Source organism: Ictalurus punctatus, chromosome 10, assembly GCF_001660625.3.
Source record: "Ictalurus punctatus breed USDA103 chromosome 10, Coco_2.0, whole genome shotgun sequence".
Classification (NCBI taxonomy): domain Eukaryota; kingdom Metazoa; phylum Chordata; class Actinopteri; order Siluriformes; family Ictaluridae; genus Ictalurus; species Ictalurus punctatus.
This window is the reverse complement of record NC_030425.2, coordinates 25,102,456-25,130,286: the sequence shown is the minus strand read 5'-3', so window position 1 is coordinate 25,130,286 and position 27,831 is coordinate 25,102,456. Positions and strand designations below refer to the sequence as shown.

The window sequence follows — 27,831 nt, the reverse complement described above, 5'->3', positions numbered from 1 at the left end:
TTACCAGTAAATTCCCCATATAAAAGGGGCTTGGCTCTATCCTGGATGTCTGACCGGTGTGAGCGGCATATTTATAAGAGCAACATATAGGGAGCAGTTCATACATTTCGGTTCGCACCTTTTGATTCAGAGTTGTTCGAGGAAATGGAACGAACAGAAGATGACCCGTTGCGCATGATTAATTATTCAGCAGTTAGAATATAGATAGGATGTAGGCAGTGCTGCTGTTTGTTTTCCATATTGATTTTACTTCTTCGGTTCCTCCGCTTGTACTTCCAGGGTCAGCCGAGACAATCGAGGGATGAAGTCATTTTCTTGGTTTTGGTTTTTGACCCAACACAACGATATATAGGAAAGTACAGTGTGGTTGACCCAGATATGGGCAAGGACATGTTCTCCAGAGCTGTGGGTCGTGTGTGCAGAGGTCTGAAGATAAGACGAGGTGTGTTTCGGCAGGTTTGATGGAAATCAGGCGGGGTGCACATCTGTGTCGAGTGCTTTGACGCACCCCTCTCTGTGTTTATGAGAGAGGTGCTGGAATGTCAGGGCATAGATAGAAAGGGAAGATAAATGGAATCCATGGTCCAGATCTCCCTCATTCTTTTGTATAAATCCCCCGCCAACACGTGCGCACAAGCAAGCTGTGTTTGTGTCTGCGTGGTTTTGTTGTTTGTGTTATTGGCTTCTTATCTGTGAAAGACTGATAACCACCACAGTGGGGTAATTCTCCATGTCAACAAAGAAAGCACTGTTGGCTCTTTGAAACCTACTCCTCCTACAGAAAGACCGTCCCAGGTCTGACCTTTTGCAAGCCAGTTTGGTTAACACCTCCATGCGGTCCATTCTTTAAATTTATGACAAAGGCGCCCCTACTACTGACCACAATTTACGTACGGTATGTTAGCATCTGCATCCGAATGAGGTTCTGAACGGGGAAATGTGCCGGCGGATAGATGAGCACCTGCTCATGAGTAACTTGAATCTAGGCTCAATTAAAAAAGGAGCAGATCAGGTGGTGAGTGGCTAATAAGGACAGGTCACATGCTTAGTTTTTGGTTTGGTTTGCTTGTTCTGAGAATAGAGCCAGTCTGTGTGGGGTCTCCCTCTTGTCAGTAAACCAGCAGTCCTGTTAATGCACTGGCTTCCTTTCCTAATCTCTTCTCTCCCCATGGGAAGGTGTATGAAGCCCAGGCTCTGAGTTTAGCAAGAGCAACAACCCCCTCCCATAACCAGGAATCTGGCACAACAAAGGCAACAAAAACCAGTAATGGGGAACAGAAGAAAGGATCGAGCAGCATTCCAGGGAATCACAGTGGAACGGCAGGCTCGGCTTTTAGCCATTTAAACCGTAGAGAGGAGGAGATAGCGTCGGTGCAAATAACTCCCACTAATGACGACTCTTGGATACAGCTCGCCTTATCTCTACTTGATGTTTGGACGTTTAACCCTTACGGGAACGAAGGAAGCTGGCTGAAAGCTTTGAAATCTCAGACCGAGTTTTGGAAATGATTAGTCGAGGATCTTGTTACACGCCTTCTGGCTTGGCAGGTTACTTCACAACTGCAGTTTGTGGTGTTGGTAAACGTTTTTTTCTAATAGCTATGTTTTAACCCGATTTGCTCTGATGATTTAGAACTTGGGTACCAGGTGATTTTTAGACTATAGCTCAATGCTCGTGAACAGTGTACGGCTCTTATTATCCAACCTAGTTATGTTTCTTCGAATGCTATTACCTAACAGCCCGTTCACAACGGGACGAGTTTCGCAGCGTGTTAAACTCCACGATTTGTTTGTGCTCGCACCTACGCGGGAGACAAGCTGAATGAAAGTGTAAACTCACTCCCTGACAGTAGATGGCGCTTATTGAAAAGCAGAAATACCCCGGTACTCAAGGTAGCGCTGGACAACTTTCCGTTTCTGACACCTGCTTTTCACTGAGAAGAAGTAGAGAGCCAGTGTTTACTTCTTTGCAAAAAATCACGTTCACACGCTTTTTGCAAACTGACTAACACACTTTTTAATCAAATTTGATCATATCTAATGCCTCAATATGATGATAGAACGACTCAATAATGGGTCACATAGCTATTTGAATATGAGGTCAAGAATACTTATATGCATATCTATGCCAGCTGCAAAATAAATACGATGGACCATCAATCCGCGGATTATCATTTGTATATTTCCAGGGATTTGCACCCTGTCCAGGGTGTACCCCGCCTTGTGCCCGATGCCTCCTGGGATAGGCTCCAGGTTCCCGTTTCTCTATAACCTGTCCCTCCAGGTTTACTTGCGATTGCAGAAATGAACACAAAGTCGAGGAAACTCTGCAATGTTTGCCGGATCGTGCGATTTAAAAAAAAAAAAAAATTGGGCCAGGATGCGTCACGTCACGACGTCACGTCACGACAATTCACGTGCGTCGAACATGAGTACAGCTGAAAGGTCTCGTTTACCAACAAACACCGCCGCGAAAGACAAAACTATGCGAAACGATTTAGTGCAATTGAAATTTCGCCAATTGAAAAAAGAAATCGGCAAAGAAAGCACAAATTTTGGAAAGAAAAAAAAAAAGGCACAGAAAAAAAGGCAAAAATGCAGCTCGTCATGTAGCGGAGAAACGAAGAACCCCTCCATCCTGAAGACTTTCCTGTGCCGGAAAACGTTACGGAACTGCTTTAATTAGTGGAGACTCCTTTCATAAATCTTTAATAAACAGACGTTATTAAAATGGTTTATTAATCGTCTTGGATCGCGTTCGAGTGTTCAAGTCCCTGTTTATGTCGTTTCTACAGAAACGAAGCATTCGATCGAGCGCATTAATATAAAACCTGGGATTTATCTTTCCAGCCGGAACGGTATTCCGAGCTTCTCTTATAGAAACCTAGTCAACAATTTCTGAACAAACAGCTTCACGATTTCCAAAGTGGTGTGCTATAAGTCGCAGTAAACGTCGCGTCTTTTTTCGCAAAAGGGATCCGAAACCGTAGCCCGTGTGCAAGTTCGAGTTTGGGGTCGTTCAAGTGTTGTTCTCGTACACTCCCAACATATCCCAAAATCTCCCCCAGCTCCTCAAACCAGTGTTTTCTTGATGCACTGCAGATATCATCTGTATAGTTGAGATTCCTGAGGTGTGCTTCCAGAGCTTGTTTGAGCCTCCGCATGCTACACTGACTCATAATTTACCCGCATTTATATGCGTCTTTGCAGAACATTAACCGCGAATGTTTTCTCGTCCACGTAAAGAAATGCACTTCGGACTGGAATTCAGTAGCGTGATGTGAAGAACCTTTTGATCAACCGTCGCCCATGGTGTTAAACGATTCCTTCCAAATCTTCCAGAACATGCAGGAACTAACAGGGGGGGTGTTTTCTTTCAAGCACAGCTTCCTCACACAGGCTTTGAAGCCTATTATAGACCCAAGTGTCCACAGCGCATTCATTTTTCTCCTTCAGCATGCCTTTCTGCTTCCCTTCTTCGGTCGAGTGGAACAGCCGGTGATTTTGTAGAAAGGATAGTGTTTCCCCTTTGCACGTTCCTCGGCTTTAGTCCTGGAATTGACTTTCTGAATAGCGGTGCTCTAGCAGATTAGATCAGGTACTGTGCTCCAGAGAGTCGAGCTGTTAGTTTTAGAATAATGCGCTAATTAAAACTGCTTGAGCGGGATCTGTTCTTCAAGTTGCTCTGCTAATGAAGAAGTGTATGGTGCCAAATATGAAATTAACCTGCGCTGCACTTGCTGCTGGGTGTACTGCTGTGTGGGTGGGAGGGTGTGAAGGTGGAAATACTGCCACGTAGAACGGGAAGCGTGTAACAGTGAATAAATCTTTTACGAATCGCATGAGGAACCATGAAACGAATTCCACTTTATTCCGTTTGGCGTTGGTGTGTTGGAGTAAACCGCTACAGATGGACCGTTTTTGCCGTACGTGTAGGGTGCAATACCTTACCTCACATTTCTTCTGAACAGAACGCTTGTGTTAGAGCGGTGCAGGCGCTGTGGGCCACTCATAAACAGCCACTGACGGAAAGGAAATGAACTTTATAGATTAATTTGCTTCATGCCTGGATGTTCAGACCATTTTGCAGGATACTTATGGAATACTTGGCACCCTGTCCAGGGTGTACCCCGCCTTGTGCCCGATGCTCCCTGTGATAGGCTCCAGGTTTCCCCGTGACCCTGAAAAGGATAAAGCGGTGTAGAAGATGGATGGATGGATGGGCTTATGGAATACAGCGAAAGAAGAGAATCTCAAAAGTGATATTGTTGGAAAACCTAGCTTTTGAAATCCGATGCTGGAAAATTGCTCGGTGGCTGACTTTGCAGAGCTCGGCTGGAGCGTATTGATTTCGGTTTGTGCGTGTGAGCGAGATAGCGAGGAAAATCCTTTAACGTGTTTCATTAAAAACATTTATAGTGTATATAATTACGTGCGCTTCGTTTTCCTCACGCCTGGAGGAGTAAGATAGATGTTGCGTCTGTGCTCGCGTTATTTTCTAGTCCACCTCGGGGACTGAACGTGAAGGACGTCTCACGGGTGGATAACTAATATGTGCAGTTAACTTATTCGTCAGCCGTACTGTGTTCACTTCCTAAAAGTACTTTTCTACTTTTTTTTTTTTTTTTAGAAGAAATGGACGTTAGCCGGGTAAACTTTTTATTCTCCAGGGAGATGTTCTTAATTATTCTCCTTCCTGCATTATGGAGATACCAGTCAGCAACTCTCAGACATGTACATAACACTGGGGGCCACATATGTCTGCTGATTCACAAAGGACCAGAGATGAGATCCCGCAGCGCAATCCAGCGATATGAGGCAACCCCCTGTGGTGAAGGAGTGCTGGGGCTTAAATCCCGAGCATCTGCTAGGAGCACATCCAAGAGTGGCCATGGTGAGGAAGTGAATCCAGGGTCACCGCTCACCCTCAGAGCCTCCACCCCCTCCCCAGTCCGACTCCCATGGCCTTGAGCAATCTCTTTATTTATTAATAGAGTTTTTCTATCATGCCCTGCCACCTTGATGGGAATTAATGATCTGCCGTTGTTCATCCGTCTGACCGGCGTAGGCCACTGCTTAACACGTGTCCCAAGGGTAAAAGAAAAAAGCAAGCGTGTTTTTGTTTCCTTCACATACCATGCTAGGTATTTGGTAATCAACCAGTTTGTGTATTCTCGAGTACGTTGTTTTGTTTTTGTTTTTGTTTTTTTTAACCATGCGCGCCAGTTTAATTGTTAACAACCTTGTTATTCTCTAAAATCACATCTAGCAAAGTATTTGTAGCAGGAACCAAACTGTATTCATTGTTTCAATCTGCTTCCTTCCATATGGCATCCAGTGGGTACAGGAATAAAAGGTGGAGCCCTGGAAAGGGTATTGCTTTTATTTATTTATTTATTTATTTATTTATTTTTTTATCGGCTCTGCTTTCGTGGGTGGCTGTGTAGACTAGTCCCTGAGCTGGCCTGTCTTGCTTTGATGACTGAAGGAGATGGAGTTCCAATCAGTGTGGTTAATTACTGTGTCCAGCGGAGGTGAGAGGGGCAGCAGCGAGTGAAGTGGTGGGGAAATTACCTGAGTGCTCCTGGGATTTACTATCTGCTAGAGCCGGCAGGTTGGCTCTCCAACATCAGACATACTGCTTCATGTTTTCATTTACTGCTTTGCTAGCGCTCTTTCTCTCAGCCACACCTGTTCTTACCAAGTTTTATGTCAACCCTTGTGTTCTTCGATTATAACTGACATGGAATAAGATGTTGTTCCCAATCCCCCCGTTTGGGTAGGTGGGACAGTGAATATATTTGATATAGTGAGAGTAGCCTGTTTGAATGGTGAATAATCAATTCCATCCACACAGCATTTTCTGGAACACCTAATTTTTTCCTAATCTGGAATTCAGTTTTGTCTGACAGTTAAAGAGAAGCAGCTCTTTTTTATTTCTTACGTCACTTGAGGCATGCCCCTCGTTTCTCACGGGTGATCGTGCTGAGAAAATTGACTAACCAAAGTAGGTCCCTGGTCTCTGTAAATGAAGACATTGCACATTTTGAATTTATTCACTGTGGATGCCAAACCATGTTGAACACAAACTCTCAGCAGATGTTATGTTGAACAGGAAATTTAATGGATAGGTTAGTCGTTGAAAATGGCATCCATTTTATTATGCAGGCTATTACGGTCGTTCGTTGACTTTAAGGCACTCGGATTTTGGCGTATATTTACTTTCATAATTATAGTCGGTGCCAGTTCCACTTAACATTCGATAATTCAGCTGAGTACGGTTGCAGGAGGTCATAGTTGGCTGGAAGGTGGTGTACTTGGGTTAGCCCTGGAAGCAACTAGGAAAACCCTGCCAAAGGAAAACAGGGTAGCTTGAGGTGCTTGGAGCTGAAAAACTTGGATCCTTTCCTCTTAAATTTGCCAGCTGTATGTGTGCCAAGCCAATAAACCTGGCACGGTGGCCTACCAATCATTTTGTACAGACTTTGCACCTTGGCCCCTGGCCGTGAGGGCAAAGAAGCTATCGGAGTATCCAGATCACCAGGAGGCGAGCCATGCCTAGCTGTACCCAGCCTTCGTTGACTCTGGCAACTCCTTAAGGAAGCTAGACTAGGCAAGGCGGAGCTGTGGAGCACAAAAGAATGGGAAGCAAAATGCTCAAATGACAAAAGGCATCTTCCGCTCCATGCCCCTTTCCTTTCTTTAGTAGTGACAGCGACCTTTAAACATGGTTATTGGTTCCGCCCCTGCATTATGTCCACACTTCAGCCCTCTCACGCTTGAGAGAGCGGTCAACGTTTAAATACCCAACTTTTGAAAGGCTCCAAAGGCCTAGTCGTGTTTTAGTCAGGCTTAATGAAGTCAGTCGATTTAGCATCCGCTAAGTACCATGTTTCATTTCATGGCATATTGTATGTTTGTCATTAGTCACTTGTATAACAGAGCGGTCACTACGAAATGCAGGTCTTGCATGCGAGATTTTCTTTCAAAGACCATATGGTGGTGGGTTTTTTTTTTTGTTTGTTTTTTTTGTTTATACCACAGATTCGAATTGGTCAGGTGTTGATGAATTTTCAATGACGGCAGCACAGACGAATGACAGGTTTATATTAATGTACTTGTGTAGTGGTGGCTTGACGGTTAGTAATCGGAAGGTCGGGGGTTCAAGCCCCAGCAGTACCAAGCTGCCACTGTTGGGCCCTTGAGCAAGGTCCTTAACCCTCTCTAATCCAGGGGCGCTGTAATATGCCTGACCCTGCGCTCTGACCCCAACATGCTGGACATCCCGATATGCGAATATAAAATGTCCCCTGATTTCTCCATCTGGGGATTAATAAAGTATTATCTTATCTTGTTGTCATATGTGATCGTCTCTGTAGTAAGACCTTACACAGGGACTTGTATGGTGGTACTCCACATACTGTAAATTCACACTGTGAGAATTTCCCTCTGGGATGAATAAAGCTGTCTGTCCATCTGTCTGTCTGCATGTCTGGTTATCCACCCACCGTGTGTCACCCTTTTCTGTCAGGAGATGATTATTTAGCATTTCAGGAAGGAGTCTCCAGTGTCGGCACAGGTTTCCAACAATCAGAGATAAAGCACTATCTTTAAGTTTTCTGACATTGGGAAATCTTCACGATGACTTTGTGGTTTCTCTAAAATAAAGCCGCATTTTTTTTTGTCTCATTAACTTCAAGAGCAAAGAAATTAGGTGTGTGGAACCAGTTTAAAAAAATTTTTTTTTTAATTTATTTATTTATTTAGCTGTTATCATTTATTTAAATGATAACAGAAACTATCTATTTTTTTTATTTTTTTTGGGGGGGGGGGGGGGGGCTGTTCTATCACATGTAACTATAAATCGATTTTTAAAAAAGTATGCCGTTCTTTAAGGAATACAAATATGCTAGTGAGTTGCTATGGTATAAAAAATAAATAAATAAATAAAATAACATTGCTCGGTGTTGTGATGGTGAGATTAATTCTACTTGACGTCTGGCCACATCACACCGAATCATGTTCACGATTCTTTTCTGTCACGGATCATTCCTTACGTATTCCCTAATCCAACGCTTTAAAATGTGCGTTATTACTCATTTAGTGCGTGACATCATCATCGCAAGAAAACCAAGGATTCGTTTTTCAGGTTTATTCTCTGAAAGATGCCGACAGGCTCCCATTCCGTGAGAAGACACGGGGTGTATTTCTCATTGTGCTTGGTGGTGACAGATGGAGGGAGGGGAATGATGCTGGAAGATGAAGGCAAGCATGGAAAGAAGCAGACATGCTGGAGGAGGGCAGACATGAAAGAGAGATGCATTTCCAGTCTGCCTAACGAGGTCCTGATGCTCGGGGGTGGAGTGACAAAGACCAGAGAGAGTGGTGGAAGAGAAAAGTATTTATCCCCATCTCATCAATAAACACTTTACTCGTGACAGCCTCATTTCACCTGCGTTTGCCGTTGTCTGAAATGTTTTTATTGAAATGTTTTTTTTTCCTCACACTTTTTTTTTTTTTTTTTATTGTTTCCAGCATATTTTATTAAACTGAAGGTCAAACAGCTGGGATGCTTCTGCTGCTCAATAAAGCAAAGCCACAGGGCATTTTCTCTTGTGCAAAAAAAGGGGAGTTAATGTATAATGGGACATGGACGTGTGTAGAATTCATAATGCGGTGACCGTGATGGATTGTGGAATTGGTATGTTCGATGATGACGCCTTTTGTTCGACATTTCAGGTCGAATTGTTTTATTTCAAAACTCGTGCTGGGTTTTTTGCTTTGATTTTTCTCTGTGATGATGTCACACAGTTAATTGATCAATCACAGGCTCTTATGAAATACTCACGGGAGCTGAGGGCAGGACGACGTGACGATCACGGCGAATAAATTGACTGTTCTAGAGGGATGATCAACATCGGGGTGGTGGGTTGTATTCTGAAGCTGAAGTATTTCATTCTTCTTGTACCGGAGCGTTTGTTAACGCTAGCATTTCTAAAAATCGATTTAAAGAACGACACGTTACCTGTCCATTTATAGTTGCATTTCATGTTCTGGAATGTACGTACAGGAAGAAGTTTCCTATTATCACTTGCATTATAGCAGCTGTAAACGGTCATTCCCGTACCAGCTTCGCATTTCTTCTTTCTACTGAAGTTAATGACGCCGGGGGAAAAACGCAGCAAAGAGCAAAGCACTCGGTCGTGAAGACTTTCCCAGGTCGGAAAACTCCGTAACGGTCAGAGGTGAAGCCGTAACTCGGTGCTGACGTCGGAGACGGAGAAAATATTACAGGGCGTCTGCGGGTCCTTAAAACATGTCCTTGATGTAAAAATAAGGCCTTAATTTGCAGTGAATGCATCCGAACCGACACTGTACAGAACATTTTAGATTTTATTTTCGCTCGTTGATGTTTGAAATGGTAAATCCGTGTGTGTGTGTGCACGTGCTCATCAGTGATTTAGAGCGGCTCGGTTCACAGTAACTTCCTCTCTGTCTGTGCCGTGAGTCCGAGTCGCTTATAACCTGCGTTTAGACACGACACGCATCAGATTCTCTCTGGTTTTATATCACCTGATTGCTAATGAGAAGTGAATTAAAAAAAAAACGGTTACTAACTAAAAGGGGGTCTTCCTGCGGTTCTCCGCCAAAATAAAAGCCACAAGGTCTAACGCGCAAATGTCAGAAATAAATTCCTATTGTTATGTTACTATTTGTACCCCTAATAAAAATGTATAATTATTATTATTAAGTATTACAGGGTAGTAGTACGGTAGTATTGTTCTCCGCTTGATAAACCGCTTTGCTTGTATCTCCTCATTTGTAAGTCGATTTGGATCAAAGCGTCTGCGAAATGTATAAATGTATGCATGTCGTGTATTATTCAGTGCAAAAGTAATATTACGAAATAGCAAAGTTTAAAAAAAATGTATATATATATTTTTTATTTATAATACTACTCGTTACATTACCCTGGCATTAAATTACAAAACGAACTCATGAACACTGCCGTGAGGGGGTTTCTAATACAGCTGCTGAGGGAGTGATGGTAAATTCGACATCTTTTTCTCTTCTCACTGCCGTAATCCAACTCTCTCTAGTTTTTTTTTACTCGTTTGGAAAGCCATGGAAAGGAAATACTGGATTTTGTCGCTAATGCAGAAAGGATATTTGTTCTGGTCTCCCATCTCCCTCTATAGACGTTCACCCTGCTATGGTTTACCTAAACCCAGAAATGGATGTATATGTATAAACACGATCCATTATAGCTGATGTATCGTGTAGCATGATTGAAGTAACGTGCAGGTCTTCATAATTGTTTGGAAATGTCTTGAACGTGGAATTAAAAAGTATTAAATCCGAATGATCGCGCCCGGTGTGAACAGCTCCATGGGGATCTATTGTTCAAGAGCTTCATGGCGCTCCGTGTGAAACGCCCTTAAACCGCGATAATGACATCGCAAGACGAATTTATAAGAGTGCAGTCGGTGTATCTGCGCTGACCGACTTCATTGTAATTCACTTCAACTGTAACTTTTTCCGCCCAGTTTTTTTTGGTTAGCGAATTTAAATATTGTTCTATATATATATGATATGATATTTTTGCCCCGTCCCCCTACTCTACAGACACGGTTAAAGATATAGGTGGATTTTCCGAAAATCAGAAATGCTGGAGGAACACTGCTGTGACTATTGTTATGATCATTTTATATTTCTCGAGATAACGATTAGCTCTTTCTCAATAAAACAGAATTATTCGAGGTGTTGCTAAATAGGCATGAGCGATTATATCTTATCGTTCGCGATACACCGCTAGAAATTCTCCCCGCAGTAAGAATTAGTCTTCCCACGATAATAACGATAAAGCCTGGTGATTGATGTATTTGTGTGCGACGGTCTGCGACCCATCCGCAGCTCACGTGCAGAGCGAAAACGAGTACGACCGAAGGCGGGCGTGACGCGGAGGAGGAGTTCATCGCTTTTTTTTTTTACTTTTATTTTTTCAGTTTCACTTTTAATTGTGTTTCTGAGGCTCTCAAGATCACAGCCATCACTTGGAGCTAAAAATAGTGGTGAACGGGACTTTATTTATATCGTCATTGATATCGTTATCGCGATAAATACCAGAAAATATCGTGATATAATTTGAAGTCCATATCGCCCATCCCTATTGCTAAATGCATCGGAGTTGTGCCAGAGGTTACTTACAGCATCTTACCCGAGCGAGAGAGTCTGAGAATAAAGCTGGCATCTCTCCCTAGCTTCATAAATTAGATCCACCTCTCAAGGGCACGTTATCCTCGTGTGACTTCATCATCAGTGCATGAAAGCACATCCGTGTGAGCTGTACCGGTGTCCTCTAGAGCAAGTGAACACTTTTACTCGTATGAAAAGTTTAACCTCCCCCAGGAGAAAGTGAACGCTGTAGGAAAGCGCTGAATGAGACACGGCAGAAACACGCTTTTTTTTTCCCCCACCTCCTCGTCTGCTTTGCTCTGGATGCCTACAAGCGCCGCCTTGAGCCGTGCTTCCAGAAAGATCTCAGCCGTGGAATAAAATGGATTTTACTTCACTGGGAAGAAAGGTGAAAGCCCGTACTCATCGAGCAGGCACACTCATTTTCTCCCCTCTCTGACCGGACACCGAGGGAGAGGCATGTTCGGTGAGATGGAGCGCAGGACGAAAGGAAGAAAAGTGTAAATAGAACCTCATACATAGTGTTTTATTTCAGATAAATCATACACTTCATTCCCGTTGCAGCAGAGCAAGGATCACTGACCCGCTTAGGAATTGTGAATGGGAACAGATATGTGGAACCAAAAAAAAAAAAAAACCCGTTTCACTGTCTGAGAGAGAAAAAAAAAACGTGACGCACCACCATCCCTCACTCCCCTCGGTAGTCATCAAACTGTTTGTTTCATTTGCATAAAGATAAACTTTGCTCTTCTGTATCACATCACACCCCGCCCACTTCACATCACTGATGGTGTGTCTGCCTGCTGTCACCAGAAATTGCCAGCTCTAATTGAAAAATGATCACATCTGGCTCCGGTTGTGTTGTCACTGCTGGTACGAGGCTCCTTTTGTCTGACTTATTCATTATTTTTCTCTTTTGTGGTAAATGAGCCCATCAAGGTATTAGGGATGCACTGAGATGGGAATGCTGATCTGACTGGGGAACCAACAGGTCTTCAATCAGAAAAGGATAAGGACTGTGGGTTCATAAAATGGTTTGTGTAAAAAAATTTTTAAAAAAAAAACATTAAAAGGGTTCCTTAATGCTTGACTTAATATCAATTAAGTCATATTAACTCGCTAACTACCTCATCATACTTGCACTCAGGGTTATGACGTATTTAGAGCTGCAACAACTAATCGATAATGCTCGATTGTGAAAATCGTTGTCGGCGAATCTCATTATCGAATAGTCGGTCTGCGTGTGGCATGTGGGACATTTACTCTTTGCATTAATTCTGTTCTGAAAACACGCATTGGAGAGTACACACCAGAGTGTTATCCCAAATGACGTACTGTACACTTACACTATGCACTATGTGCTCTGCCGTCTAGTGTATGAATTTTAGAAAGGTGATATCGTCTCAAATGGAACACAAGCTGTTATTTACAAACAGTGGAGTATATACAATATAAGCCGTTTCCCAGATGATGGCGCGTAATCGTCAAGTGACAGCGGGGAAAAAGTGTGCGACCTCCAAGTCCTCCAAGGCGGGGGGGGGGGGGGGGGGGGGGGGCATTTTATATTAAATGTAGCATAGAAGACTGTATCCTGCAAACTTTACAAAGCGGAGCTTGTGTAGCACGGAAGCACGACAGTGCTGAACGAGCACAAACTCATGTTTATATCCAGAATGCTCCACTGTGTGTACGGGGTTTGGGGGAAACTGGTCCGAGTTGTTTAAGAGGTTTAGTTTAATTTAGTTTATTGTCATTATATGCTGTATTTGCATGATGAAATGTAAATTGTGTCACTTATTATAACGGGAGTCATCTATTAGTAACGAGGCCACGTTGCTCCTCACTCGCGGTGATGCACAGTGTAGCACGAGTAAGATGTACGAGTAATTAAAAAGGTACGATTAAAGTAAACAAGTAAAGCAATTTGCCTAAAGGCAGTGAGGAACAGAAACCGTAAGGTGCAGTGAAAGTGAAATTTTATTATTAACTTAGTATGTAGTTTAATTCAGTGCTTATATATGCCTGTTAGGCTAGCATTAGCTTGGGTGTTTCAATTAATAGGCATTTTCTTACCTTCATAGTAATTTATGTATCATAAAGCGTCACACAGGCCGATTCCTTTCTCCGGTTTAGTAAAAGGAGCTTTGCAAGTGTTCATACATATCTGATGAATGTCGTTGACATTTGTTTTCAGGAGCTTCCGCAGACACCGGCTGTAAAATAGCACCGTTGCCGTTATAGTAGATGGGCCAGAAGCAGAAAGCCAGCCATCTTGGTTATAACGTGGATATGTTTCCAGGCAGCCACTCCATGGGTCTAGCCAGCACACTGGAGATTTAACTAATAAATAAATCCATTGTTCGTCCACCTCTGTTCCGAATCACTGTTTTGATTTCTGCGAATGATCTCCTCGTCACTTAAAATCAGACTCCAGGTTTTCCTGGATTTTAAACAGTTAAGCGCTTATTTGCACTTTTTTTTTCTTCTCTTCCCTTTACAGCTTCCAGCCCATTAAATAGTAATGATGGTGCATGCGTTAAAAGTTTGCCTGTTGTCTGAAGCGCTTATGGACTCTGAGGGGAGAAAGTGCTTACCGCTCATATCTTGTGCCATGAATAAATATTTGCATTTGGTTAGGACGAGTTCCTTTGGGCTTTCGGAAGCCTTTCACAACTTTTGTGCAGTTAATGCAGAAGAATAAACCAGCTTTTGTTCTGTGCAAACACCTGCTTCATTTCTGCCAATGAGTTTAACCCAGAGGGATGCATACGGTCGGAATGTAAATCATTGGAGCTGCAGTGGAGGTAAGGCTGAGAGAATTTCAAGTTTGGTCTGATTTCAGCTCGGTTGCTTGTGGGTAATATTTGGGCCAACTTTTTGCTGCCGATGGGCATAAGTGACTTGAGACAGCAGCTCGGGGTCTACGCGGTTATGCCATGGGGTTGAGGGATGTTGAGTTTATAGCAGGCAGATGGTCCGCCATTTTGGCTGGTGGCTAGGAGGGAGTTTTGCGTGCCACGCCGCCAGCCTCCCCGGGAGCTCCAGAGCTGCTAAAGATGCTAATGATTAACCGTGCAGTTCTACTGATGGCCTGCAGGAGGGTGGAATTTCCCTCTCCTCTCCGCGGGCCAGGCTTTACCATCTGTCTGCCTTCCTTCCTTCGTGCTATCCTGCCACTTCTGTTCCCGTGGCTCATATATGGCATTGTTTACCACCGATTTTCCACCGTGTCCTCGCAGTGACCTATTTATCTTCAATGCCTGGAGTCTGCGAACCATTTTTCGAGAGCAGCGCCTTTTATGTGGAAGCGCTCTGACAAAACTATGCGCTGGACATTTCATGTCAACTGGCTGTCGATGCTTTGTGTCAGCACATAACGGCATCCGTCTTACTAGCCACAATTTGATCCAGATGTGTTTATGTTGGAACTGCGTCTCCTTCGTGGCAATATTTTAGGTTAACGTTCACCACAGAGTGCCATTATCTTCTCAAGCACCAGAGTGGTCCGGCCAACAAAAGCAGCTGTTTTAGAGCTCTGCAATGCTGTCGCAGAAGTCATCAGAAGTGTAAGCGTCAGCAGACGGCACACATCGACGCGTGTATAGCTCCTACTCAGTGCACAGACCACAATTACTGCCTCCACCTTCACGAAACATCCCACACAGTCCATTATGGGCCAGTTTGGGAGTGCGAGGGAGGAGAAATGGGCCTGCCCATTACAGTAACTGCCCTCTTTTACGGTCCACCACTGTAATACCCTTCATTAGGTTACTACTGTGCAGTGCTGAATATGAGGATACAATGAGCCTCATTTTTCTTTTAGTAAAGTTGCGTGTAAATGTTTCCGTAGACCGTAAAACCGAACTAAATTCCCGCCTGATTTTCCTTTGAACTGTTGTGCATATGCTGATAAATGGCAATCACTTGTAAATTACCAAGCACGTCCATGGCACAACTGCCTACTGATTTAGTGACCCCCAGAAAACTCCATAAAAGGCAAAGCTCAGAGAGAGCTGAAAACAATAAAATAATGACTCAATATTGCAGGAAAGCTTCTTAAATGCAGTGTGTGTGTGTGTGTGTGTGTGTGTGTGTGTGTGTGTGTGTGTGTGTGTGTGCACTAAATCTTCTCAGCCTTCTCAACTCTTTCCCCTTTTATAGGATACCATTTCTTTTGTCTTTATTCAATGGTTAGTTTTAATTATGGAAAAATTTTTTTTTTTTTTTTTTTTTTTTTTTTTTTGGACTTTGGCGAAACAAATGAGTTTCACGAAATTCTCATTCGCTTTTTGTGTTCGATTGAAATAAATCGATGGAATTTAGCAATTTGTACTCGACAGCGTAAATCCCTATATATAAATAAAGGGAGGCGCTTTTATCGCGTACGACTGTTTTTCCGGCCTTACTGGATCTTCACGGATACTATGAATTTCTTGTGCGACTGATTTCCGAACACGTTAGTTCACATCCGTCTTGACGAACGAGGCCCGACGTGATCGGAGAGGAATCAGAGGAAGCCTCATTATCTGACGGTGGAGAAGGTGACTCGAGTTTCAGGATCCCTTCCTGAGCAACTCGACGCCAGCCATGGACGCGAAGAGTCATGGCCTCTTCGTAGCTTTGCCTGCGAATGAAACAAATGGCTGAGATGCCTGGCAGTTCTGTTTAGGTTTCAGCTTCTTATTTGGTGCGTTAGTAAAAAAAAAAAAAAAAAAAAAAAAAACGACCGTAAAAAGCTCATTATTTCAGTCTTCAGTCTCGTCCTGGTAGTGCAGATAATTCCGGTTATTTATTTAAACCATGAGCCTTTTCTTGATGGCTCTCGGGGCTGAGATTTGAATAATTTATGAGGACAAAGTAATTGCTTGTCCTTTGACTTCTGCATTAATGTTGCAAATAACTTTCATTTCAACAAAGAAACAGGAATATTCAAATGAGGATTGATGTCCAATTTAGGTTTTCTGAAATGACTTACAAATGAATTCTCCTTCTCTTACTTTATCATTTGCATACCCTGGAGTTTTCTCACTTGGGATTTTTATTTATTTATTTATTTATTTATTTATTTATTTTCCCTGCCAGATATTCATTTTCCTGTCAGATCAGATCTGCGTTTTGCTTTTCTCAACGAGACAAAATCCGTGACGACGGGAAAATGATCCGATCCCCCCGAACTACAAATCAACAAAAATAAAGTATTCTAAGCATGGAGGTGTTTAACATGTCTATCCTTCTTTTACAGGCTCCGTCAAGAGGCACTTCAGTCCTTTCTGGTTCTCCGTGGAGCCCTCGGATACGTTGGCGGTGAGGGGGTCCCCTGCGTTACTCAACTGCTCTGTCTACAGCGAGCTCCCTGTCAAGGTGCACTGGAAGAAAGATGGCGTTTTGCTCAACCCGGACGATCGCAGGCAGGTCCTGCCCGACGGCTCGCTGCTCATCGGCTCCGTCACGCACTCCAAACACAACAAACCCGACGAGGGTGTCTATCAGTGCGTGGCTACCATCGAGAACCTGGGCATGATCAGCAGCCGCAGCGCCAGACTCGACGTAGCAGGTAAGGAGATGCTCTGTGAATCTGAAAAGGCTTGAGGAATTAAGATTTCATCGATTAGATTCGAGGGATGTTGTCATTCCGTTGCTCGTATCGACGAGGGGTTTCGGGTGTCTGCGCTCCTCTATTTCAGCCTCGTCGCTATGACGATCAAGTGAGCATTTGCGTTAGTATTTAGTCCGAAACCGTTGGAGGGGAGGTGGGTCGATTTTTCCTTCGTTCCCAACTCATCAATGGCATCATTGTTCTGTGGAGGCTGCAGTTCAATAAGGCACGACGGCGTGTCCTCTGTCGTGTTGCTCCATTGTAAATGTTGTCATAGGGGGTTTATTCGGCCCTGCAGTGCTGCCTTTATTATGGCCATCGAGGCGGTATGAGAGTGACCTTGTTTGGTTTCTGAGAGCCAGGCAGCAGGGATTATGAGGTGTTTGACTTGGGTCTTAGCCTGAAATTCAATTTGAGTTCCAGCAAAAGCCCTTACACATTCTTAACAGGCCATGCAGACGCCCTCTCACCTTCCCTCTCCAGCCCCTCGCCCGCGGCCTCTGGAGTTCTTGCTCCAGAAAAGCCTGGGACAAATGGTGCTTTCGGGAAACTGTGTCATAAAACACTTCTCGCAGTTGATCAGTGTTGAGCGTGAACAAACGCGACATTTTCTCCAAGCTTGGTAGAAGGTCCTGTGTGATATTTAGGTTGGCCTTTTCACTGATGCGTCTCGTGAAGTGCGCAGGAACGTGCACACGGGCGGTAACGTAATGATGCGAGTTCTGAAGTTTTGAATAGTAAAGGCCAGTTCTTTTGTTTTTGCTGTACACTAAAGACGTGGGTTTGAGAGCAAAAGATGGATATGAGACGATGGGACAGAATTTCAGCTTTCACTTATTATATTTACGTCTACTTTAGATGTGTTGGACAACTTGGAACACAACACCGTTTGTTTGAGCCCGCCCATTTTGTAAGAGATCAGAAATATTGGAACATGGGACTGACAGGAGGTTCTTGTTGCCCAGATGTGTCCTGTTAGATTGGAAAAGGAAATGAAAGCTGATATTCTGATCTATCGACTATTTTCGGGTTTTTTTCTGTCTGAAACAAAGAATTGGCCTTGCCGTTCCAGTACTTTCGGAGGGAACGGTATCACAGGACACACAGTTTTGCTGAAACCTGATCTCAACATAAATTTTTGCAAGACTCTTGGTTGAATTGACTGACTCTCTATCTCTCTCACTCTCTATCTCTCTATCTCTCTCTCTCCATCTCTCTATCTCTCTCTCTCTCTCACTCTCTATCTCTCTCTCTATCTCTCTCTCGCTCGCTCGCTCTCTATCTCTCTCTCGCTCTCTCTCTATCTCTCACTCTAACTCTCTCTTTCTCTATCTCTTTCTCTCTCATGCTCTCTCTCTAACTCTCTCTTTCTCTATCTCTCACTCTAACTCTCTCTTTCTCTATCTCTCTTTCTCTATCTCTCACTCTAACTCTCTCTTTCTCTATCTCTCTTTCTCTATCTCTCACTCTAACTCTCTCTTTCTCTATCTCTCTTTCTCTATCTCTCACTCTAACTCTCTCTTTCTCTATCTCTCTTTCTCTATCTCTCACTCTAACTCTCTCTTTCTCTATCTCTCTTTCTCTATCTCTCACTCTAACTCTCTCTTTCTCTATCTCTCTTTCTCTATCTCTCACTCTAACTCTCTTTCTCTATCTCTCTTTCTCTATCTCTCACTCTAACTCTCTCTTTCTCTCTCACGCTCTCTCTCTAACTCTCTCTTTCTCTATCTCTCTCTCTATCTCTCTCTTTCTCTATCTCTCTTTCTCTCTCTCACTCTAACTCTCTCTCTCTCTAACTCTCTCTTTCTCTATCTCTTTCTCTATCTCTCACTCTAACTCTCTTTCTCTATCTCTCACTCTAACTCTCTCTTTCTCTATCTCTCACTCTAACTCTCTCTTTCTCTATCTCTCTTTCTCTATCTCTCACTCTAACTCTCTCTTTCTCTATCTCTCTTTCTCTATCTCTCACTCTAACTCTCTCTATCTCTATCTCTCTATCTCTATCTCTCACTCTAACTCTCTCTATCTCTCTCTCGCTCTCTCTCTAACTCTCTCTTTCTCTCTCACGCTCTCTCTCTAACTCTCTCTTTCTCTGTCTCTCTTTCTCTGTCTCTCTTTCTCTATCTCTCACTCTAACTCTCTCTCTCTTTCTCTATCTCTCACTCTAACTCTCTCTTTCTCTATCTCTCTCTCTATCTCTCACTCTAACTCTCTTTCTCTATCTCTTTCTCTCTCACGCTCTCTCTCACTCTCTCTCTTTCTCTCTCTCTCTCACTATCTAACTCTCTCTCACTCTCTCTCTCTCTCTCTCTCTCTCTCTCATGGCCATATCTGAACCTCCTGGCAGAGGCAACCAGAATTTGCTTTATTTTGTATGAAAGCTTGGGAAAAGAACGTGATCTGTGATTTTGACCGGGGCATGGTTGTTGGTTTGAGTATTTCAGAAGCAGCTGATCTCCCGGCATTTTCCCTCAATCGAGTCTCTTGAGTTTACACAGAATGATGCACGAAAACCAACCACTGAACTCCGGTCCCGTGGGTGGAACTGCTTCGTTGATGAGAATAAATAAACTGGTTTGAGTTGACAGGAAATCTACAGAAACTTAAATAACCACTCTTTGCAAGCGTGGTGAGCAGAAAAGCATCTCAGAACACTCTACATGTCGAACCTTGAGCAGAAGAAAAGTCAGAAGGCCACATCAGGTTCTGCTCCTGTCCGCCAAGAACAGGAATCCGAGGCTACGTTAGGCACAGCCTCACTGAAATTGGACAACTGAAGATTGGACGAAGAGCAGGTGATGTTTTTCCAATCTTCAGCTGCCCGGGTTTCTCTTAGAGATGTTTCAGAGTTTCAACAAGACTCTTGTGCTTGTAATGTTTGAAATAAACATGTGTAATATTGAAAAGCAGACCTTATGAACTGTGGTGTACTAGGGATGTGAAATCATTTTTTTGATGCATTGTGATTTTCTTTTCAACGATCTTTCTTTGATGCACAAGCCATCGTGTGTGTGTGTGTGTGTGTGTGTGTGTGTGTGTGTGTGTGTGTGTGTGTGTGTGAGACCTTTTGGGCTTCTCCACTGACCCTTCTTATGATTAGAGGAAATGAGGTGACCTGTGGTGACTCAGGAGTGAACTCAAGCCTGACACTGTATCAGTATCATCCTTGCTACATGATTCTAGGTGACTTATTTCTAGGTGTGTGTTAGTGTGTGTGTGTGTGTGTGTGTGTGTGTGTTATGGGAGATAAAGAACCCCAAGGCATACAAATTCCTGCTCAGGAAAATGGGTTGTATACAAATTTAATTTAGTTCCCTTCACAGCTTGTCATCATGACTTCCAAAGCGAATTTATGTTATTTATTCATCAAGTGCTTTGTCAGCTTGGACATGCTCCGTGCATTTGAATACATCCTGTTCCTCGAGGGCCGAGCCGTCGTCTTCTTACTGTTACTGCTGCCGATTGTGGAAGGGATGATCTACGGTAGGGTGGAAGGGAAGGGTACTACGGTAGTATCGCGATACTAAAGCTTCAAAATATCACCGATGTAACTGTGTTTTTTTTTTTAACGGTAGCATCATTAATACGGTAGTACCATAAGTAACGCTGTATGTGCGGCAGTTCATACTATTTTCGCTAAAACGGCATCTCACTGCTTTTGCAGAATACACAAATGTTAGTGACGCTTCATTTAACCTAAATTCTTTACCTTGATCTTTAAAGATTTCCTGTTTGCTAGTTAGCGAGCTGTTATGCTAACCTCTGTGATAAAATGCTAAAATAAACCGTGTTTGCTACTAAGCAAGCTAACGTTATGCTAACCTCCGTGTGTAAATGCTAAAATAAGCCGTGTTTGCTACTAAGCAAGCTAACGTTGTGCTAACCTCCGTGTGTAAATGCGAAAATAAGCCGTGTTTATTACTAAGCAAGCTAACGTTATGCTAACCTCCGTGTGTAAATGCTAAAATAAACAGTGTTTGCTACTAAGCAAGCTAACGTTATGCTAACCTCCGTGTGTAAATGCTAAAATAAACAGTGTTTGCTACTAAGCAAGCTAACGTTATGCTAACCTCCGTGTGTAAATGCTAAAATAAACAGTGTTTGCTACTAAGCAAGCTAACGTTATGCTAACCTCCGTGTGTAAATGCTAAAATAAGCCGTGTTTGCTACTAAGCTAGCTAACGTTATGCTAACCTCCGTGTGTAAATGCTAAAATAAGCCGTGTTTGCGAGCTAGCGAGCTAACGTTCCCAATTTTATGATTATTTTTTTCTGGAGTTTGTTTCTAAATTTTTATTTATATTTTTTATTTATATTTATTCCTAATGTTGTGTTCATTCTTGGTTCTCAGAGGACGATTTCCATGTGCATGATTTCATTGCTCTAGGGAACAGTAGATGAAATATGTGACACGTGGAATTAGTTGCTTGGCAACTGTACGATTGTTCTTGAGTTTTTCCTCAATACCCAGGTATTCATTCTCATTAATAATGTACTCAGAGGAAAACCTGGTTTGTCTGTTTTCATTTAAATCAGTTATTTATATAAATTTGCTTCATTTTGTAGATTTGAATGCTGAATGAACACAATATCGCGTGGTATCGTGATACTTCAGCTGGTATAGTATCGTAAGATATGTTTATGGTATCATGACAACCCTGTCTCAATGTCATGAGTATATTAGCGTGCACACACACACACACACACACACTGTCGTGTATATAGTAGTTTCTATGAACCCACACAACACGCATCAATTTATCAAAAGGTCCTACTGTTAAATCTGTATGTATTCCAGTTTTGCTGTGTACATGCAACCATGCATATTTCTTTCTTTACTTCTCTACTTATTTAGTTTAAAACATTTTATTTTCATTGCTGTTATCATTATTATTAAACTTTTTTTTTTAAAATTTGTAATTATTAGTTAATTAATTTAAATTGTGACGCTTTATTAATGGACAGTGTTTCAAAGAGGATCAAATGTTTGCTTGTCCGTGGGGTGTACTTATTTTTTCACATGAATGTGTGTGTGTGTGTGTGTGTGTGTGTGTGTGTGTATATATATATATCTGCACAAGTGTGGCTCTCTTATCTGTTCAGAGATAGATTCAGCCCCATCCTCAGCCAAGCGGGACTATTTGTATTCGGAGAGCGTCTGAGCGAGATGATAGCGCAGAGATCAAGGTGTAGGGAACGAGAGCTGGCTGTGGGCGCGACGCTAAAAAGAAAACACACCTGAAACGAATGACTTCCTTTGTGACCTCTGCTCTGTGTGGCTCGGTGTAAGGCGTGAGTTCTGCAGGTCATGTCTGCATGGATGAGCTCGAGCGCAGCCGCTCTTTTGTGATCGGTGGGCTCGGGCATCGTTTTCCCTTCATTTGTATTCTGGTGAACTGAAGAGCTAGGGGTTTTACCTCTTTTATTTATGGTCCAATACACACACCACATAAGGGCTATTTTCAAACATCGGTTTATTAAAACACAGGAAATCCATTTGTGGTCCTCGTGCACAGAACAGACCACAGATGCAATTACAAGTGCCACAGTTTATGAGCTGTACCTTTCTCGCTTTCTGTCTCTATAATAACGGTGTAAAGGTCATGTGTCTTTTTTACAATGAAGTAGTGTCAAGCTGAATAGCTGTGGGGGGAAAAAAATGCTGTGACAGTATCCAATGATCCTAAGCCTGGATTATACTTTAATAGAGGGTATGCGAGCTGCCAGAAACGAGCGTGTGGAAACCTTGGATGTTCGTGCCGCTTCAAAACGGGAGTGCGAGCTCATAAGACGAGGGGGCGGGGTAGTAAACAGGTAGTAGCATTATATGAAAAAGCTGCGGTGGAACGTTTAGTTGTAGAACAGTGTTTGCGGGGGAAGATTGTACGTGTGCGAATTTAGAAATACGAAAGCAAATTTAGTTAGCTAAAAAGCTTGGGTTGTGTGGAGGGGGGGGGGGCGTGTACCTAAAGATTGAGTCCTTAATAAACAGGAAGTTATTAAGTTAACTTGAAAGAGAGAAGTTTTGTCATTGAACCGGTCATTGATTATTTCGAGTTGGCTTTGTGCACAGGGGCGTCGTCGTGTCGGAACAGGTTTGGGCCTCTTCGTTCCAGTGAAGGGAAATTGTAATGCTACAGAGACACAAACAAAGACGTTCTGTGTGCTTCCAACTTCGTGCCGACAGTTTGGGGAAGAACCACATGCGAGTGTGATGGTCAGGTGTCCATAAACTTTTGGCCATGTAGTGTATATCTCTACTGGTCATTTATGAAGGTTGGCGACCCTTTTCCGATGTTTGTTCTGAAGACTGACTTTTGCAACCTGCCTACCCCCTCCACCAAACTTCCAATGTACTTTACCAAACTTTTGAAAAGCTAGAAACCTTTTGGGAGGAAGAATAAACCGGTTTATAGTTTTATATTGTAGAAACTGACCTGGGGCGGTACATGGTACTACCCTCTCCCCCTCTTCCCCCCGCATGCACCCGGCCGAAGCTACGTACATGCGATAGATTACTTTATCCCAGGCTTTTCTCTTTCCGGTTCCCTCACTTGCTTGTGACCTTTGCTTGGGCTGGGACTGTAGCTGTTCCCCAATCTGCCTGCCTTTCTGTCAATCACACAGTGTTTCATTTCACACTTCAGCTTTCCACACACGCTAGCTCTTTATCCTCCCCAGTTTTACACGGCAACGCTAGCTGCAGCACAGAGACTTGAGCGCAAACACGACACGAACGGCTATGAATTTCAAACACCGCCGCTCCCAAAGGCTGTCAGAGTTCTTCTTTTTTTTTTCTTTTTTCTTCCCCCACAGGAAAATTGTGATTGTTCTAGTGTAGCAAGCAATTTAAGCTACAGTGTTGTATCAGAGGTTTGCACAAGATTGCCAAAGGTTTAGCACTGCATGCGTACTCATGGTTAGGCGTCTAGATAAGTCAGAATTCAGTCGCTGTTTGGGAAACTTGAGATTTGATATACTTTGTGGTTCTCACTTTATGTCGAGATGTTGAAATCAGCTTGATGGAGAGCTTTAGCGTGAGACGCATGGGTCTTACTCCAGTATACACCAGAGCTGTATAATCTTAAAACAAAGCTCCTGCGCCGACATGGAAGATTATTAACATTTACAAAAATGCTGTAGTAAAAAATGACACGTATTCTGTTGTCTGACACCAAAGATCTCAAAACGTTTTATTATTTCTACACTAATACAGTGATGTAGCTCTGCATTAAGATAATCGGTGCGTTTACATGGACAACAATAACCAGTATTAACCCGATTAAGACGATACTCTGATTAAGAAACTAGCCTGTAAACAGCGATTCTTAATAACCTTAATCCGATTAAGGTCATACTCGGAGTAAACACAAATTGAATTAAGACGTGTGGAGTATTCCTGTTTTATTCGCGTCATCGACGTGTATTATAGACATGTACACACCTTAATCACATTATTAACGTCGCGTGAGAGTTTTCACTGCATTTTGCGACAGGACACGTACACACACGGCAACGCTCAACCGTTTGACGGCAAACAAGAGAGCACGGCTGCGTCCCAAACCGCGTACTTGCCTACTATAGGCCTGCAGTAGGAGAAATACATATATCTCGGCTACTATATAGACGGTAAGTACGCGGTTTGGGACGCAGCCCACGGTTTTAAGCGGTCGTCTGTTTGCACGTACGGCACGACAAATAATTAACCGCACTGGAAGCGTCCGTAAAAATTTTAAATAAAAACACCCAAAACTGTACACGGTCCCATAACGAAGACGGACTGTATATCGATACGTGAAATTCTGGAGGGACGTCGGACGGCGTGGCGCGGGGACGTAATGACGTGCGCCGTTAATCCATCCATGTTCTATAACATGTAAAACTGGAACATGAGAGGAGTATTCTAAAAGCCACTCATGTAAACACCTTAATCACAATATTGTGTTACTCAGAATAAGGTCACTAATTACATTACTGCTGTCCATGTAAACGTAGTCATTGAAATTCTGGGCTGAAGATGTTTAGACGTGTGTGACATCTTTGTGTAAACATAATCATGACGGAATATCCACTGCAATTGTTTGGCAGCCTGGGAAAACTCTTCACATGGTGACATTTTGACATTTTCTACAGTATGTAGTTAGAAATATGTTATTTTTTATTTGGCATGTATCTCAATCACACGTGAAGTTCTAGCTTTCTAAAATCCGGTTACTCCAAAAAAGTGGAAGGGGAGATCAAAGTGCAGGACCATTTTATCAACCGGTATCTGATTGCAAGCAGAATTGATTAGACTCATGTCTGTTATGTTATATCTTGATCTCCAACAACTTGTTCAAAGCCTGACATTCAACGAATGAGAAAATCACACTAGGACACACTTAAAGCATCAAGAAACATTAAACTCCACTTTTCTGAGATTTTAACAGAGGTGTTCGTATCGCACATCATAAAAGACAATCTCAGCATCCGGTAATTTTACTTGTAGGAGAAAACCGGTTAATTTTAAGCTTTTTTTACGCTATTTTCGTCTTCCTGGATTAAAATCTCATCCTGTCACACACAGTGAACTGGCGATGTACTATATTACTTCGATGACGTGTCGGTGTCTCATAATTATCCATGAGCTTGTGTGTTCTTATCCTATGAGAAGATGCTGTCTTTTGATTATTCATGACGGCACGTGGTGCTTTCCTACAGACATAGTAGATGAGAGAGGCGTTCAGATGGCTCGCAGGTGTTTGTTTCAGTGGTGTAAGAGTTTGAGTGCGTTTTCTCGGGAGAGCTATGAGAATCGGAGAGAGGTGGACTTCGGACTTGCTCGAGAAAGCAGTTTGCGTCTACACAATGATGCGGTACTCAGTCCCGAGGACTTTTCCATCCCTTCAAATAAGGTACGTGTCTAATTTTAAGATCTTTAGACAGACTTTTTGTTTTTGCCACCGCAACTGTTTAAAACCTGCTCCATAACCAACGGGATATTTCCAGAAAGACAACCTAGGTATACAAAACGTACAAACATTTCGTATTTCATTTTGGTGAAAAATATTTATGGTTTATTAACATATCAAAGAGTGTTATGGACAGGGCTGGAATTGGGCCTGGTTTCAAAAGGGTGGGGACGGCGTTCCAGTTCAAACTGGCTAAAAAATTTTCCAGTAAATGGAGAAGGGTTCTACCTTTTATCCACTCGAAAGCCTACAAAAGCAAGTTCCTCGCTTAAATGCGAGTTCCACACGTGAGTGTAGTGGGGATATTCTACGTGTGGTTCCGCTAATGTTGACCTTCGTGATTGGCCATAATAGCTACAGGCTCTAGCCAATGGGAACGCGTCTCTCCGTACGTGTCCTCCCAGGACCGAGCAGACCACCTCAGTCTTAGCGTAGCTGAAAATCTTCACAGAAAGTTAGTTTAACAGATGGATATGACTATGAACTGGATGTGAACTTCTGGATATGAATATGGATAAAGCTGAGTGCACGTACCTGAAATGATCCGGGTGTAATCTATTTTGAACTCCCTTATTCATCTTAATTTATTTTTACTGTCATTGCTTGCTAGGTATTATATTCAGTTATCTTACCCTAGATGTTTATTACAAATAGAAACTTGGGTCAGTTACATAGAGAGCTGTATAATGTTTGTAAAGCACTGTGGACTTTTACTGTACCACGTTCATTTTTTTTTTTTTACTACAGTCACTCTTATTTTTGTTGATTTGTGTAAAAATAAATAAATAAATAAAAAAACAGTAAGAATGAGAGAGAAGAGTTTGAAGGGGAGAGAGTTGGGCAGGATGGAAAAAATATATTAAATATCTTTGGACCACCTGGTAGTAAAGCTAGGAGTGAGAGGGCAGAGGGTCGTGATATGGAAGATAAGGATGAAAAACAGTGTTTGTGTGACGCATAATTCACGAATGTTGTTCATGTGCCTGTCCTGATACTCAAGAAAGCATATAGTTTGGAGCAGACATTAAATAAGTCTAATGTTATTATACATTACAGAGGGATTTATATTTAGGCTTTTATATTATATTTACACTCCAGACATCTGGAAGTGTTAGATCTGTCGAACTAGTACGTAAGGACCCACGCAACCTATAAACAGCCCTATAAATGCGTAGAGCATGGACGAGAGCAGAACAGTGTTTTCTCGTGCGTCAACTACGGCCGATAAAGGATTCCACTGACCTCAGCGAGACTGGAGAAGCCAGTGATTGCGAACATTCTGAGGCTTTCTTTGGACGTGCTCCACTGCCTGTGCTGTACATTTCAGCTGTGTGGCTTGCTGGGGGAATTTGGAGTCCGTTAGTTCTCTTGTCTGTCTGATTCAGTATGCGTAAACAGAGTCGTGTTTGGCCTTGTGTCACATGCACGTTATAAGTGAAACCTCAAACTGTTGATCTCGTTCTCAAATCAGTAATGTTTAGAATAGAAACCAGAGGCTTGCTGTTTGGGTAAAGCAGGGTTTCTGTTGTACTTTGGCTTGACAGACTGATGCATGCACTACACTTGGACAGCATTACGTGACACAAAACCTGCTTTCTCCAGTGTTGAAGTATAAACGTGCCAGTTCTATTAGCAAGCCTTAGCACATTTCCCAATTTCAATATGTTATATATTTCTTAGTAGAGTTTTCTTTTGTATGTAGTGCTGTTTTAAACCAAACGCCGCATTTGACAGTTTTATTGTTTCAGTCCTGGAGAGAGCTAAAACAGATGCACAGTATATTGTGTGGCTTTGGCGTCAAAACTGTATGTTTGTCTCAAAGGCTGACAGTAATTGCTTTATTTGTAGCTTCTACACTGTCAAATTTGATAGCCTTTTCTTACTGCAGTGACTGTGAGCATGGTAAATCGGTTCTGTTTAAAAAATAAATAAATAGATAAATAAAAAAGGTAAGCTGTTTAAACGGCTCGAGCATCTTAATCTGTGGGGCAACAGGATTTTAGAGTGTTTTGTAAATTGATTTTTGTCACTGCTTCATGTTAATAGATCAGAAAGCATGTGAGGACTAAGTGGTTCTGGAGAACGTTGG

General features: G+C 42.6%; 1 protein-coding gene across 8 annotated transcripts in view; it reads left to right on the top strand.

Annotated features, from left to right (window-relative positions):
* The window catches only part of neo1a (neogenin 1a), a 147,235-nt gene that overhangs the window by 42,074 nt on the left and 77,330 nt on the right, over window positions 1–27,831 (top strand). For all 8 annotated transcript variants that reach the window (XM_017478193.3, XM_017478191.3, XM_017478188.3 and 5 more), the window contains exon 2: window positions 16,439–16,750. In XM_017478193.3, coding sequence (XP_017333682.1) covers window positions 16,439–16,750 — 312 coding nt within the window. The remainder of the gene's footprint in view (window positions 1–16,438; window positions 16,751–27,831) is intronic.